Source organism: Nannobrachium achirus (assembly GCF_963921795.1).
Source record: "Nannobrachium achirus genome assembly, chromosome: 15".
NCBI classification, from domain to species: domain Eukaryota; kingdom Metazoa; phylum Chordata; class Actinopteri; order Myctophiformes; family Myctophidae; genus Nannobrachium; species Nannobrachium achirus.
In genome coordinates, this window is record NC_137822.1 from 31,949,689 (window position 1) to 31,962,862 (window position 13,174).

At 43.1% G+C, this 13,174-nt stretch overlaps 1 protein-coding gene across 1 annotated transcript in view; it reads left to right on the forward strand.

Annotated features, from left to right (window-relative positions):
* arrdc1b (arrestin domain containing 1b) overlaps positions 1–12,561 on the forward strand; it is a gene marked incomplete at its 3' end in the record, with an annotated part of 70,650 nt that extends 58,089 nt beyond the window's left edge. The window contains exons 4-8 of the mRNA XM_080742699.1: positions 4,345–4,499; positions 6,229–6,411; positions 7,956–8,132; positions 10,399–10,864; positions 12,497–12,561. Of these exons, the coding sequence (XP_080598825.1) occupies positions 4,345–4,499; positions 6,229–6,411; positions 7,956–8,132; positions 10,399–10,864; positions 12,497–12,561 (1,046 nt within the window). The remainder of the gene's footprint in view (positions 1–4,344; positions 4,500–6,228; positions 6,412–7,955; positions 8,133–10,398; positions 10,865–12,496) is intronic.
* Positions 12,562–13,174: the final 613 nt, after the last annotated feature.

Sequence of the window (13,174 nt, forward strand, 5' to 3'; positions counted from 1 at the left end):
TTTGGACATACAAGGTTTCCAGGGCCTCTCCAACTCTTTTTCCCGGGCTGAATCAGGGGCCCAGCACGTCCCTGGTCTCCATTCTGCCCCAGTCACGCTGGCTACAGGGCCCTGCCAGGCTGTCTGCAACCACACTACAGCCCTGCTTCTAATCCTTATTGGCAGCGGCACGCAGACTTGTCCCCAGAACAGCCACCGACATTGACATTATCATTCAAATGAGGATCAAGGGGAAAAAGCGAACCGATTAAAAGGCTAGGGTGGGAGGGAGTGGCAGAACTGCAATGTATTTAAAGCACCTTTTCCTGGCAAAATCCATTCAGAAGAAAGAGTTAGAGAGAAGTAAATGCGTAACTCTTTGTATGTACTGTACTGTGATGAATGTGTTTGAGAGATCATATATATATGATCATATATATATATATATATATATATATATATATATATATATATATATATATACACCTGTATATATATATATATATATATATATATATATACTGTATAGGAACAGCATGGAACAAGCACAAGAACTCCTGAACAGGGTGGAGATAGAGTGTGCCAAAGTTGGTCTCAGGCTAAACGCTAAGAAAACTGAGGTTATCACCTATAACCTACCTGATCACTCACCTCTGACAACAACAGAAGGAGCTGTGTTGAAGGAAGTCAAGGACTTCAAGTACCTGGGCGCATGGGTCGACTCAACTGAGAAAGACCTTAAAGTAAGGAAGGCACTCGCTTGGAGGGCCCTGAACGGCATGAACAGTGTATGGAACTCTAACCTCCCCCGCCAAATCAAACTTAGCTTCTTCTTTGCAACGGTGGAGTCTGTTCTCCTCTATGGCAGTGAATGCTGGACCCTGAAGCCAACCCTGCAGAAGTCTCTAGACGGGTGCTACACTAGAATGTTGCGTGCAGTACTCAACATCAACAGGAGTGCACATGTTACAAACGAGAGCCTGTATGAGGGAATACCAAAGGTAAGCGAGAAAATTGCCACCAGAAGAATGAGACTAGCAGGACACTGCCAAAGACACCAGGAGCTTCCAGCCAGCAAATTGGTACTGTGGGAGCCAACACACGGGCACCGGCCGCGAGGACGTCCCACAAAAACATACGTGGACATACTCAAGGAAGACGTAGGGACACAGAACACCAATGAGCTGGCCAGATGTATGGAGAACCGAGATGACTGGAAACAACGATGGAGGGCTCGTCTGAGGACGACCTAGATAGATAGATATATATATATATATAGAAGGCTGCTAAATTGTTTCAGTGTGCCTTGTGTTTTTGCACTCGAGCTGAATGGACAATCTTTCTATCGTCAATTTTGTCGGTTCATTTTTAGCAATAGCATGATAGAATATCAGACTTGTAATGCCTAAATTGCCATTCACACTGAGCACTATAACTATAAAAGATCGTTCTAAGCAGTGGATGGCAGTGTAGTGTTCACACTGACTATAAAAATACAATGGTGAAAGATATAGTTATAGTTATCTTTATAGTTATCGTGCCCAGGGGGATATGGCACTTAATTTATGCTCTGTCATACAGTGATGTTGCTTTGGTTCTTAAAAAGATTTACAAGCTCAAAACACACCATGACGCTGCGCGTTGTGAGCTTGTAGATCGTGCAACACCGCTGTACGACTTAAATCACACCCTTGGTTGGTTCTCCTCCTCTGTTCCCTGACAGCGCTCTCCCAAAATAGTTATTTTGGTCTTCTCTTCTTACATTTCCTTCCCTTTCTCCCAAACCCTCCCTGTTTTCTCTTCTCTCTGTCGCTGGATTCCGTAAACAAATAGACAGAACATCTTCCCTCTTTGATTTATGAGTCAGATCTGCACAGATCAGACCGCCCGGGCTCAGTGCATCTCATGACTTTGATTTGGCGTTTATTTCACAACAGCTCACACAGAAGTTAGACAAACTTGCAATTTGAGATTGCATTTAGTTGCATTTGCTGGATAAGAAACATAACGCATGAGTACAAAGTAATACATCTAAATACGGTAAAATTAAGTCTTGTAAGGAATTAGATTGGTCAATTTACTTTTAGATCTCTTTCTGGAAATCTATTTCTGCGGTAGACAACGTCTGAAGGGACTAGAACAGTGGTTTCTTTCCATTCCAACCTTTTCTGGATCACTCAGTTGAAAATCTTGAAATAGCTTGCAGCCCATCTAACCCCTTAACACAGGGGTCTTTAACGTTTTCAGGACCCCTTAGTTGAGAGAGAGATGAAGCAGGGACCCCTCACAACCTTTTCATAGATTCCATATAGTTTCATCATTTGACAGCACAATCATCAGTGTATTTTGGATTCATGTCAATTTGTGCTTTTAGATATTTAACCACTTGAGCAGTCATTACCTAATAAACTTGACCTTTCACTCTGTAAGCTTGTACCGGTATATCTGCTATTTTTCAATAGTTAAAGCACAAAATAATCCAGTGAATCCTTGTGCCCAGGGCCCAAAATGTGGTGCAACACCCCTGGGTGACAGTGCTGTGAGTAGGAGGCCTTGATAATAATAATTGCCCACTCTGTCTTAAGCCTAATTTATGCACCGCTGTACGACAGCAACACGCAAATAATAGATGTTCACTCAGTGAACGTTAATGGAACGGAGTATAAATGAGGTTTTTCTCTCTCTATTCTCAGCACTGTCTCCAATACCTGATAATACGTTTTTGCAGCCATTTTATTTTGTTTAAATACGTGTGTATCATTTATTTACTTCTATGCTTCCTTAATGAGTTTTAACAGGGTGATAATCAGTGTGTCTATACAAATCTTGTTAATATTTGAGTTTAATGATATTTTTGAGCGGTGGTCACAACGCTCCTATACGTGGCCGTGTGTGTGGGTATGTCTGTCTGTCTGTCTGCGTCCGTGTCTGTCTGTCTGTATGTAGCCTACAGTACCTTTTTTGACCACACATGTTAAGGGAGGGGCGCTGTTGTTCAGGCCAGACCAGACACACACACACACACACACACACACACACACACACACACACACACACACACACACACACACACACACACACACACACACACACACACACACACACACACACACAGATGGATGATGGATGGATACCAGTGGCGGCCTGAGTGACATGCATTTTATTATTAATATTTTGTTTAACTCATACAGTGCCAGGCGACTTTTAGAGCAACTTTCTCACTATGGAGTTCCCTGCCAAGCGACTTTGGGCGACTTTTACTTAGAAAAAAAGAAAAAAAAATTTTTTTTTTTTTTTTTTTTTTTTGGACCCAATTAAATCTAGTAAACATGATTTCAATCGCGATTTTGCATGTTCCACCCCCCATACAACCCCATCTTTCAAACATGGCAGCCATTTTTGTTTACATCTGAAGAAAACATTATGGCTGATAAATCATGAATGCCTGAACGGATTTCCAATCTTTTTTTTTTGTTTGAAAGCTGTGAACAGCCTGCACAAACATGGTGCATGATCTGTGCATGGGCGTGCATGATCTGTGCACTATAAATTACATGGGAGTCTATGGAGGCTTCTGGCACTAGTGCCACTCGAGGGGCATTTTAAATTGGCAGTAAGTGAGTTAATATTGTTTTAATATTTTTTATTATATATATATTTGTTTTGCTGTTGCGCAGCCTCCACGACCACCGCTCAGTTCACACGGGTGTGATTTTTTCAGTTTTAAGCCAATAATTTGAGGAGACTCTTTGTAGACTCTTTGTAGGATGGAGACCCAAATGCATTTGGGTCTCCATCCGGAATCAATGGGGGTACGTTTATTATTATCAAATTATGGGCTTAGGAATGCGACAAAAACTACAAAATATTATTGAACTCAAGTCTCTATGGGTTGAGTAATCGTAGTCATTTTAGGGGTGAACTACCCCCAAGATTACTATGTACCAGTCACTTGAACTTTATTCATTGGTAATGTTTACAGCCAAAATTAAACAACTGTTTACAAAAGATTATTTTACTGTGCATGTACATGCTAAAACCCTTAAGGATCCAGTTAGGTGTACTGAAAATGTGTAGCCACTTATGGATGAATGGCTTTGATGTCTCTGGTCTCTGTTTCAACTATAGTCATCATGCTCACATGGTTTGCTTAAGCCTGATTTATACTTAGTTGCGGCATAAGTGTCACACTCCGAGTCAAGCTCACAACACGTTTAGATGCATCACGTTGTGAGCTTGTAGATCTGCTATTCTCACAGTGGGACACCATCATATGATGAAGTATAAATCACGCTTAAAATTGTCTTTGATGTCAGACCATTATTTAAATTGTTTTCCCCCTGGTCTCCTTCTTCTCGTCCCCAGCCGCCGTGCCAACCTCCTTTGAAGGGCCCTTTGGGAAGATTGTTTACCGGGTGAGAGCTGTCATCGACACGCCCCGTTTCTCCAAAGACTACAAAGCCCAGAGAGCCTTCTACCTTCTGAACCCGCTCAACCTCAATGAAGTGCCCGAAATCGAGGTGAGAGCTCCAGGGACCGGAGATTTTCCTTGAGTGCTTGCTTTTCACAAAACACTTGTCCTCCATGAATGTCCCAGGTGTTTTTCTACAGGCATGGGCATTTGACAGCCGGTCCCCATGCCGGTTCAATCCCTTTACAAACAAAAGTGTGTAAACAGTCTCATGCCAACTCACAGTGTGGTTAAATATGTCTCAGAGAGATGATTCAGAGCACTGGTTCCCAAACAGTGGGTCGGAAACCCATTTGTGGGTCGCAGAAACACATTTGTTTGAGTCACTGGTGAATATGTAAAAAGATTTCCCCCCTGCTGTGGGCACTGGGGGCGTGTTCCTCCACCCGCGTCATCAGCACCCACACCCTAGGTGGGGTTGGCGATAGGGCCTTTCTGTGGTGAGTTTGCATGTTCTCCCCGTGTCTCCTTGGGCATAGGCCCACACACAAAAACATGCAGTAGTCCTGGTTTCTATACTACCTCCCCCTAGCCAGCCGGGTGCTCCCCAATGTCCCCTGGCGCGGCAGGGGGAGAGCGGAAACCAGGACTACAGGTTAGGTAGTCACCGGGTGAGAAAAATGGGTTACAAAAACCGTGGGATAAAAAACATAAAAAAAAAGAGAAAAAAAAAAGAAGATTTCCCCCCAAAAAGGGGAAAATTCTATCATTTTTCAAAAGAAATCAAAAAGAATTCAAAGGAATTCCATGAAAAGAATACAATAAAATTAGAAAGCAATGAAAATAGCTTCACGCCACGTTGTGAGCATGTAGATCTGCTATTTTCACTTGTTTGGATCCCGGGCAAACGTTTAATTTCTCTCTTGGGTCTCGAGCTAAAATTGTGCTTTCTCAGAGTTAAATAAACACTGAGGATATTATGGTGTTGATAGGAGTCCCAGAGATAAAATATTTGTAACGAATGGGGATCCGTGACCTGATGCACATCAAACTGGGCGTGCTTGAAATTAAATAGGTTGAGAAACAATGATTTAGAGGCAGAGGTGCAGCAGAGACAGGGCCTTAGTGAAGCTGCGTAGAGCATGCACTTATTTGATCAGATCTCATCTCGATCAAGGTTTATTTGATTTCAGGGCAGAGCGGCTTCTTACTTCATTTCCTCCTTTGCTCTCACGCATCACTTTGACGATGCACAGTCTTTCTGCCCCCTTGCCACTCTTCTTCGCCCACGACCAGGGAGGTGCAGAGAATGTTAGAGAGGGCCTTTTGGTGAAAATATAGAAAATAGACGCGTTGTGAGCTTGGAGGTCTACTATTTTCGGTACTTGATACCACACTAAACTAAGCATAATCAAGTCAATACTGGAGAAGTGGCATGGATTTCTAGACAGAGGGCCAATCTTTCAGCATACCGGTAAGATGCTGCATTCAAGAGTTTGAACAGTTTGAACATTCAAGAGTTTGAACAAGGTAATTCTCTTGAATAGCGGCTTCAGGTATGGTATGGAAGCGGGGAATTTGCATGCATTTCTTTCACCATAGTAAAAACTGCATTCATGGTCTGGAGAGGACACTTTTTACAGATGGATAGAAGGGCAGGGGCTCAAGCCCCCTTTGATGTCTATGTGTGCACGTGCCTGCCCACGACCCGCAATGACCCAGCGGCCTGTACTTCAGGAAGGGAGCGAGAGCTACTGTATGTCGCTGTGGCGAGTCAGCTAATGGGCGGCTCCTAATGAAAAACAATAAACAAATCATTTCTTTTTCCGTCTCCTCAGCAACCCAGTTATGCTGTGACCACTAAGAAGTTCAGCTACCTCCTGGTGAAGACGGGAACCCTGATGCTGAAGGCTCGCTGTGACCTGAGAGGCTACATCCCTGGTCAGGTCATCAGACTAGCCACGGAGATTCACAACAAGTCTGGCAAGGACACGGGATGTGTGTTGGCCAGTCTTATACAGGTGACAGCTGAATCGCAATAACTACTGCAACTATCATGATTAAGATGATGATGATGATTTTGTCATTTTTGTCAAACCCTGTTTTGCCTTGTAGTCATATTTGGAAGAAATGTGTATTAGGATAGCTTTGTTTAAAATTATACATAAGGCATTAGGTATTATCTTTGAATTCTTTCAAGTATTGGCATTCAGAGAAATATGAGGAAAATAGTCATTTAGTTTTTCTCCTAAATAAGTCACACTTAAAGGAGTAGTTCACCACTTTTCAACCTGTCTTCATATAATAGGTCCTCACTAATGTTCATGATAAAATATCACAATTTTTTTCTACTCAGTCCAAGTCTCCTAGGAGAGCTGTGGGAAGTTCAGAATCCATCGTCTTGTGACATCATCATTTTCCCAAAAAAAAATATTAATTAATATTTTTGAAAAGAATATTTAGATTTTTACTATCACGAGAATAATGGCTTCCACTTTAAAATTGCAACTTTTCAGGAAAAGAAAGCCTGCAGTTTCTATAAGCTGGATTGGCAATCGATGATGTCACAAGACGATGGGTTTCTGACCTGCCCACAGCCCTCCTCTGTAAAAAAAAAAGAAAAAAGAAAAAGCTATTTTTGAGTGAGGACCAATTATATGTACATAGGTTGAAAAGTGGTGGAGTGCCCCTTTAACTCACTTAGCGCCGAGCGAGCCAGATTTCAATATGAATCTGCGCTTATAACGCCAGGAAATAGCTATATTGAATCCCCAAAATCACATTACATAAACAGGTACACGTGCCTGCGGATGCCACAAGATGACCACTAGAGTGAGCCATAGCTCATAGACTTTCCATGGTCCCATGTTAAGTCAGAATAAAAAACAAGGTTCATGACATAACAGGATGGTACAATGACATGCTCTCCATTGACATTCAATGGACAGGCCGCGGGCCGCCATTTGAGCTCAATACTGCTCAATTCGTGCTTGATCGTCTCAAACCACCATTGGTATGGGCATCGGAACGTATATAGATGCCACACAGAAAGTTTCCGAATCAAAATCCGACCTAGTGAAGCTACGTGAGGGTCGGATGGTTTGCATTGAGCCTAGCGGCTAACAGAGGCCTACGTAAACAGGAAGCTATGGCTTAAAGGTGACGTCATAATCGTATCCTTTTTTTTCACGGTTTTCATCTGTATGCTAGTCGAAGGTAAGCTAACCGTTCCGCTCCGTCTATCAACCCAAATTAAAAGCTTAAACAATGCTTTTATATAAAAGTCGCTCCGAGTCGCTCGGCACTAAACGCCATCATTAGTTAGTCGCCCCGAAAGTCGCTCGGCGCTAAGTGAGTTAAGTATCTTGTTGAAAAGAGGATAAATGCATGTGTTAAATGTGTTATTAGTAGAATTCATTAGTTATCAGCTTTTAGGAATATGTTTTGACTACCATTATAATACGTCTAATCCCACACAGGCAGTAAACAATTGTGGAGTGTTTTAATTGAAATGCATACTGCAGATGACACTGTGTGTAAAAGTGAAACACTGCCTCCTTACTAGAAAGTGACGTATAAGAGCAAACGGCCTGTGTATGATCTGAGGACCATAGCGGAGGTGGAGGGAGCCGGGGTGAAAGCTGGAAAGCACGCGGAATGGAGAGAGCAGATCATCGTTCCTCCACTTCCTCAGTCAGCACTCTCCTGTTGTAGCCTCATAGATATTGACTACTTCATTCAGGTGAGTGCGTGTGTGGGTGCGTGCGTGTGTGCATGCTGGCATGGGGTGCGTACTGTTGTTCCGATTAGGGATGGGACGATATGAAAATGTCATATCACGATTATTGTGACCAAAGAAATCGCGATTTACGATATTATCGCGATATTCAAAATCCATTATCCTGGGGTGGAACATTTGCCAAAAAATAGCAGATCTACAAGCTCACAACTCGTTGCGGCGCGTTGTGAGCTTGTAGATCGGCTATTTTTTGGCAAAGGCATTTGATAGAGAGTGAAAAAAAGAACGCATAGCCTATTATAAGTACCTTTTACCAATTACAGAGGGTTTAAGTGGTACTGGATATGCAGCTCGGAAAATAAAAGGTGAATTGATCCCAGTGCATGACGGAGGACGATATCACAATATATTAAATCTCCACGATACGATTATCGTGAGTGTTTTTTATCACGATAAATGATAATATCGCGTATCGTCCCATCCCTAGTTCCGATGTCCCATTAGTCCGACCTACCTAACCCTAACCTTAACCCTAACCCTAACCCTAACCTCAGTAAAACTATGCCTAAACCTAAACCTAAAGGCCTGTCCATATAGTCTCTCCGAAACTGAACCTTTGTTCGATGAGTTAAGACTTTTCCGACGTGCCGATTTCTAACTGGACGTCGGACTATCGAGATTTTGCCGTTGGCATGTGCCTTTTTATTTGTTTGCTTTTGGATTAATGTTTGTGTTTCAGAAAAAAATCGACTGCAAGATTAGTTTATTCGTTCATTTTCTTGCGTTCCAGATTAATTTATATGTAAAGTATTGTGCTGCTGGATTCTTGTTACATCAAAGGATGAAAGGATTGAATATTTGAGATATCAACATGTCATATCAAACGCTGTCACATTGACCTTTGTGTGGATAAACATTCAAATTCTAAAAATAATTCTTGGCAGATCTCTCGGGTGAATCGTTGTAGAAGCATCAATATGTGTTAGTACTTAGTAGTGTGCATGTAGATGTGTCTACTTGATTAAATAGAATCTTGGCCTGATTTGCCTATTCATTTGAGTGATTTGAATGTTGTGAATCTCTTCTTTGTGAGCAGAGTCAAGGACTGAGTGTGTTCCTTCCTTTCAAACTACAAGTCAATGTACTGTACCATATCGTCGTTGTCGGGCAGAAACCTCTTATCTGCTTCATCATACAAGGCCATCGCACAGGTAGTGAAAACAGCAGATCTACAAGCACACAAAGCCTTGCGGTGCGAGGCGTTGTGTGCTTGTAGATCGGCTGTTTTCACTAGTTTAAATCATTTTTAAAATGAAAAATGCAAAACGAAGAGTTTTGGACATACAAGGTTTCCACCCGACAACGACAATATACATCCACAAAGCCAGGAACATGATAATTGATAAAAAAAAACAGCATTAGACCATTTGTTTCCCAGATTGGAACATTGGCCTTTAGCTTACAAAACGTAGAGAACGTTGTGAAATAAGCACAGACACAAGTCACAGAGTCTCTCATCGTTGCTGTTGGACAGAAACCTTGGGCAGAATTCTTTTTTGAAACGTTTCACCTTTAAAACGTGTTTAAAGGTAGCAACTCAGTTTATACTGTATGTGCAGTAGGTCTGTATGGCATTCAATGGTTTATGTATTCTCAAATAAACATCCAATCAATGGGGGGACAGTATTGTTGAACACAATGTCGGGGCGCTACGAGCTCCCTTCGGCTGCACGCCACGCTCAGACACAGCACACACAAAGCAGCCCATATAATGCTGCACATATATTATAAATAATTTGTAAAATACCCAGCCTAGCATTATGCATTTCCTAGCCTTCATTAACCACTGCATATGATTATTACATGTCCGGCATCATTGTCCTCTTGCGCAATGGAATCTCCGGTGCGCGCTGGCAAACATGCAACCAGTAGGCTCACATGGCAGAGCAACAATGCAGCAGATCACTACTGCCCCTAGTGGCGGACAGTGGACTCACGCGTGACACGCGTGATAGGGGCAGCTTGCCCCAGAATAGGTGCCTAGGTCAATGGCAAGTAACTGTACTGTATGATGACATGCCCAAAATAGGGACTCCAGGTTCAAAGTGGTTACGTCTACCAATGAAAAGCATTCACAGGATCCACTAGAACACCGAACATTTTTCCATTTCCTGAAAAAGTTACAGTTTTGGTCGTACATGATTTCCACCCGACAGTGATGATATAAACCACAGCTTGGCGTGTGTTTTTTTTTTTTCGACTGTCACAGGTATCGTTAAAGTCTCCGGAGGCGGTCGTGACTCTGCCCATCTACATCGGGAACACTGCTGTGACCTTGTCCCCGTCGAGACCTCCCATGACCTCCAGTCCAGCCCCTGCTGCCAGTCCGGCCGGGGTGACCCCTAGCGCTCCCCCGGCCGAGGAGGACCCGGAGTTAGAGCTGTGCGCGGGAGGCTCCGTCAGCGAGGAGATCCCCACCAAGAGCCACTCCCAGCAGGACCCGTCGGGCCAGCCTCTCTGCATGTCGTCTCCCGGCGCGTTCAGCCAGGCCCCCGGCGCCGCCTTCCCTCCCAGCCAAAGAAGGCCGGACGCCAGTGACTCATCATCCGCTCCCATGTTCTGTGTGTCCACGGGGGCCACCATACCTTTCTTCACGGAAGGAGACATCACTCCTGTCCCCACGTCCTGCTCCCTTATCCTCCCTCCTGAGTACAGCAGCTGGGACTACCCGCACGGTCAGTCACGTCACGTGCATTCCCCCACACACGCACGCACACACACGATACATTAGGGATGGGACGATAAGCGATATTATCGTTTATCGTGATAAATAACACTCATGATAATTGTATTGTGGAGATTTAATTTATTGTGACATCGTCCTCCGTCATGCACTGGGAATAATTCGCCTTTTATTTGCCTAGCTTCATATCCGGTACCACTTAAACCCTCTATAATTGGTAAAAGTTACTTATAATAATACTTGATACAGTCTTTTTTTCACTCTCTAATCTCTATCAAATGTCTTTGCCAAAGAATAGTCAATTGTTCCACCCCAGCATAATGGGGCGATAACATTGTAAATCGCGATTTCTTTTATCAAAATAATCCTGATATGACATTTTCATATCGTCCCATGCCTAATGCACATATTCAGTGGTTTTGCACAAACTTCAATGCCCTGCAACAGTAGTCTTACTAGTCTCCATAGCAGTTTTTGGTTTTAGCATTACATACTTCGCAATGGTACGGGACATGGCACCACAGTGAATCCTCCACGGTGCGTTTTGCTTCAAAAAACACAGGGGAGGGCGTGGGACTGAGAAGGGTAGCGTGTTCATCCTCATTTTGTTATGCTCTTCCAGTCTTCACAATGTGATGTTTTCGTGAAGTAATTAAAGGAGTTTGTGGTCGTTAAATGGGATACTGCCATGGACACCACCAGCGACAGGCATAAACTTCTATGTAAAGCCATGGAATGGAGGCATGCTTGCCGCAGATGTAACTTTCAGGATATGCAGGCACACAAATATATTGAACATACTGTTCAATCTCTAGTCATACTGTATACTGAACATACTATTTAATCTCTAGTCATACTATCATTATCACAGTTAATGGCCGGTTCCATTTGTGTTTCCTGCTCACACAACAACATGTTCGCATTGCCACGACCAACCATAGAACAAATACTTATATGGAAGTCCATTCATTCTCCACAACCTGGGAAACAGTGGCTAATGCTATCCATGTGTTACTCATGTGTTGACACAGAGAATTTGGCTGCCGATTGGGTGAGGCAACCACCCAACACCCCCCCGCACGCACCATATGCACTGTAGTAACATTGAAACATGTCCCACCAAACAGGACAACACCATTGGCGCTACACATTGCAATACCTTTGCTCAAGCAAGAATTTGAACAGTGGCACAGGCGTGTAGAGAATAATTGTACACAAATTACAATATAGGCGTGCAGGTACGCTCTTATCGAGAGCGCCTTACTAAATGCCATGACCCCTAGTCAACCAGTAACAGGGTAAGTGGTCCATTAAATAGAGTGCTAAGAAAGTGTAGAGTAGAATATATGCTAAAAGGCAACTCGCAGGTCAGACCTGGCCAATAATAACATGCCTAGACATTTAATACTTTGTTGGCTCTACATCAAATCTCTTTGCCAAAAACAGCTGATCTGCAAGCAAGTCTCATTGCGAGTTTTTTGCCGCAGGACACCGTCATACAAAGGATTTTAAATTACACATTAACATCTGCCTACAAGTAAACCACATGCCTAACAACAACATCACTTAAAAGGTTGGTTGTTGCTGAAGATAACTGAACTGTATTTTGTGACCATTTTTCCAGAGCCTCCGCCCACCTATGAGGAAAGCTGCAGCAGTACCAACTCCAGCTTCAACAGTAGACAGTAGCATCGCCAGGACATGCCCATCTGCAGCCTACCTACGCCACCTGCTGGACAAATTAGAGTGGTGGCACACTGGTATGAACTGGACAGATCAGATGAAGTGGCCCCCCCCTTTCGGCGATGACATACATCTTAATTCCGTGTTTAACAATGGGATGTTTCGCTTTGAATTTGGGATTAGATTTTACCCTGTTTCTCCAAAAGCAGTGTCAGATACATGGGTGAACTACACTGTGCCTAATTGTAGTACTCTGAAGCGTTATGTAAGGAGCGAGATATTTAATGTTGAGGGGGAACCTGTAATTGTTTGGGAGCGGTAATCAATACTTTTTGTAATTGAATCAAAAATACTTGCATCTGTGATGCCTTGAAATTGATCGGGCCTGCTAAAAAGGTCACCTTTTACAAGACCAAAACTTGGCTTTCATTGCAATATCATTCTAAATGTGTAATGTAGGCCTACTGTACTGTACTGCACAGTACTGTACCACTACTGTTGTTCCATCACTGTACCCTTGTATTTTGCATTCACCTGGGATTCATATCTTCTGCTGCCTCAAAGCTTTGTCCGTTTCTAAAAACGTATCCCAGTGTAAAAGATGGTCTCTGAGTAAAAC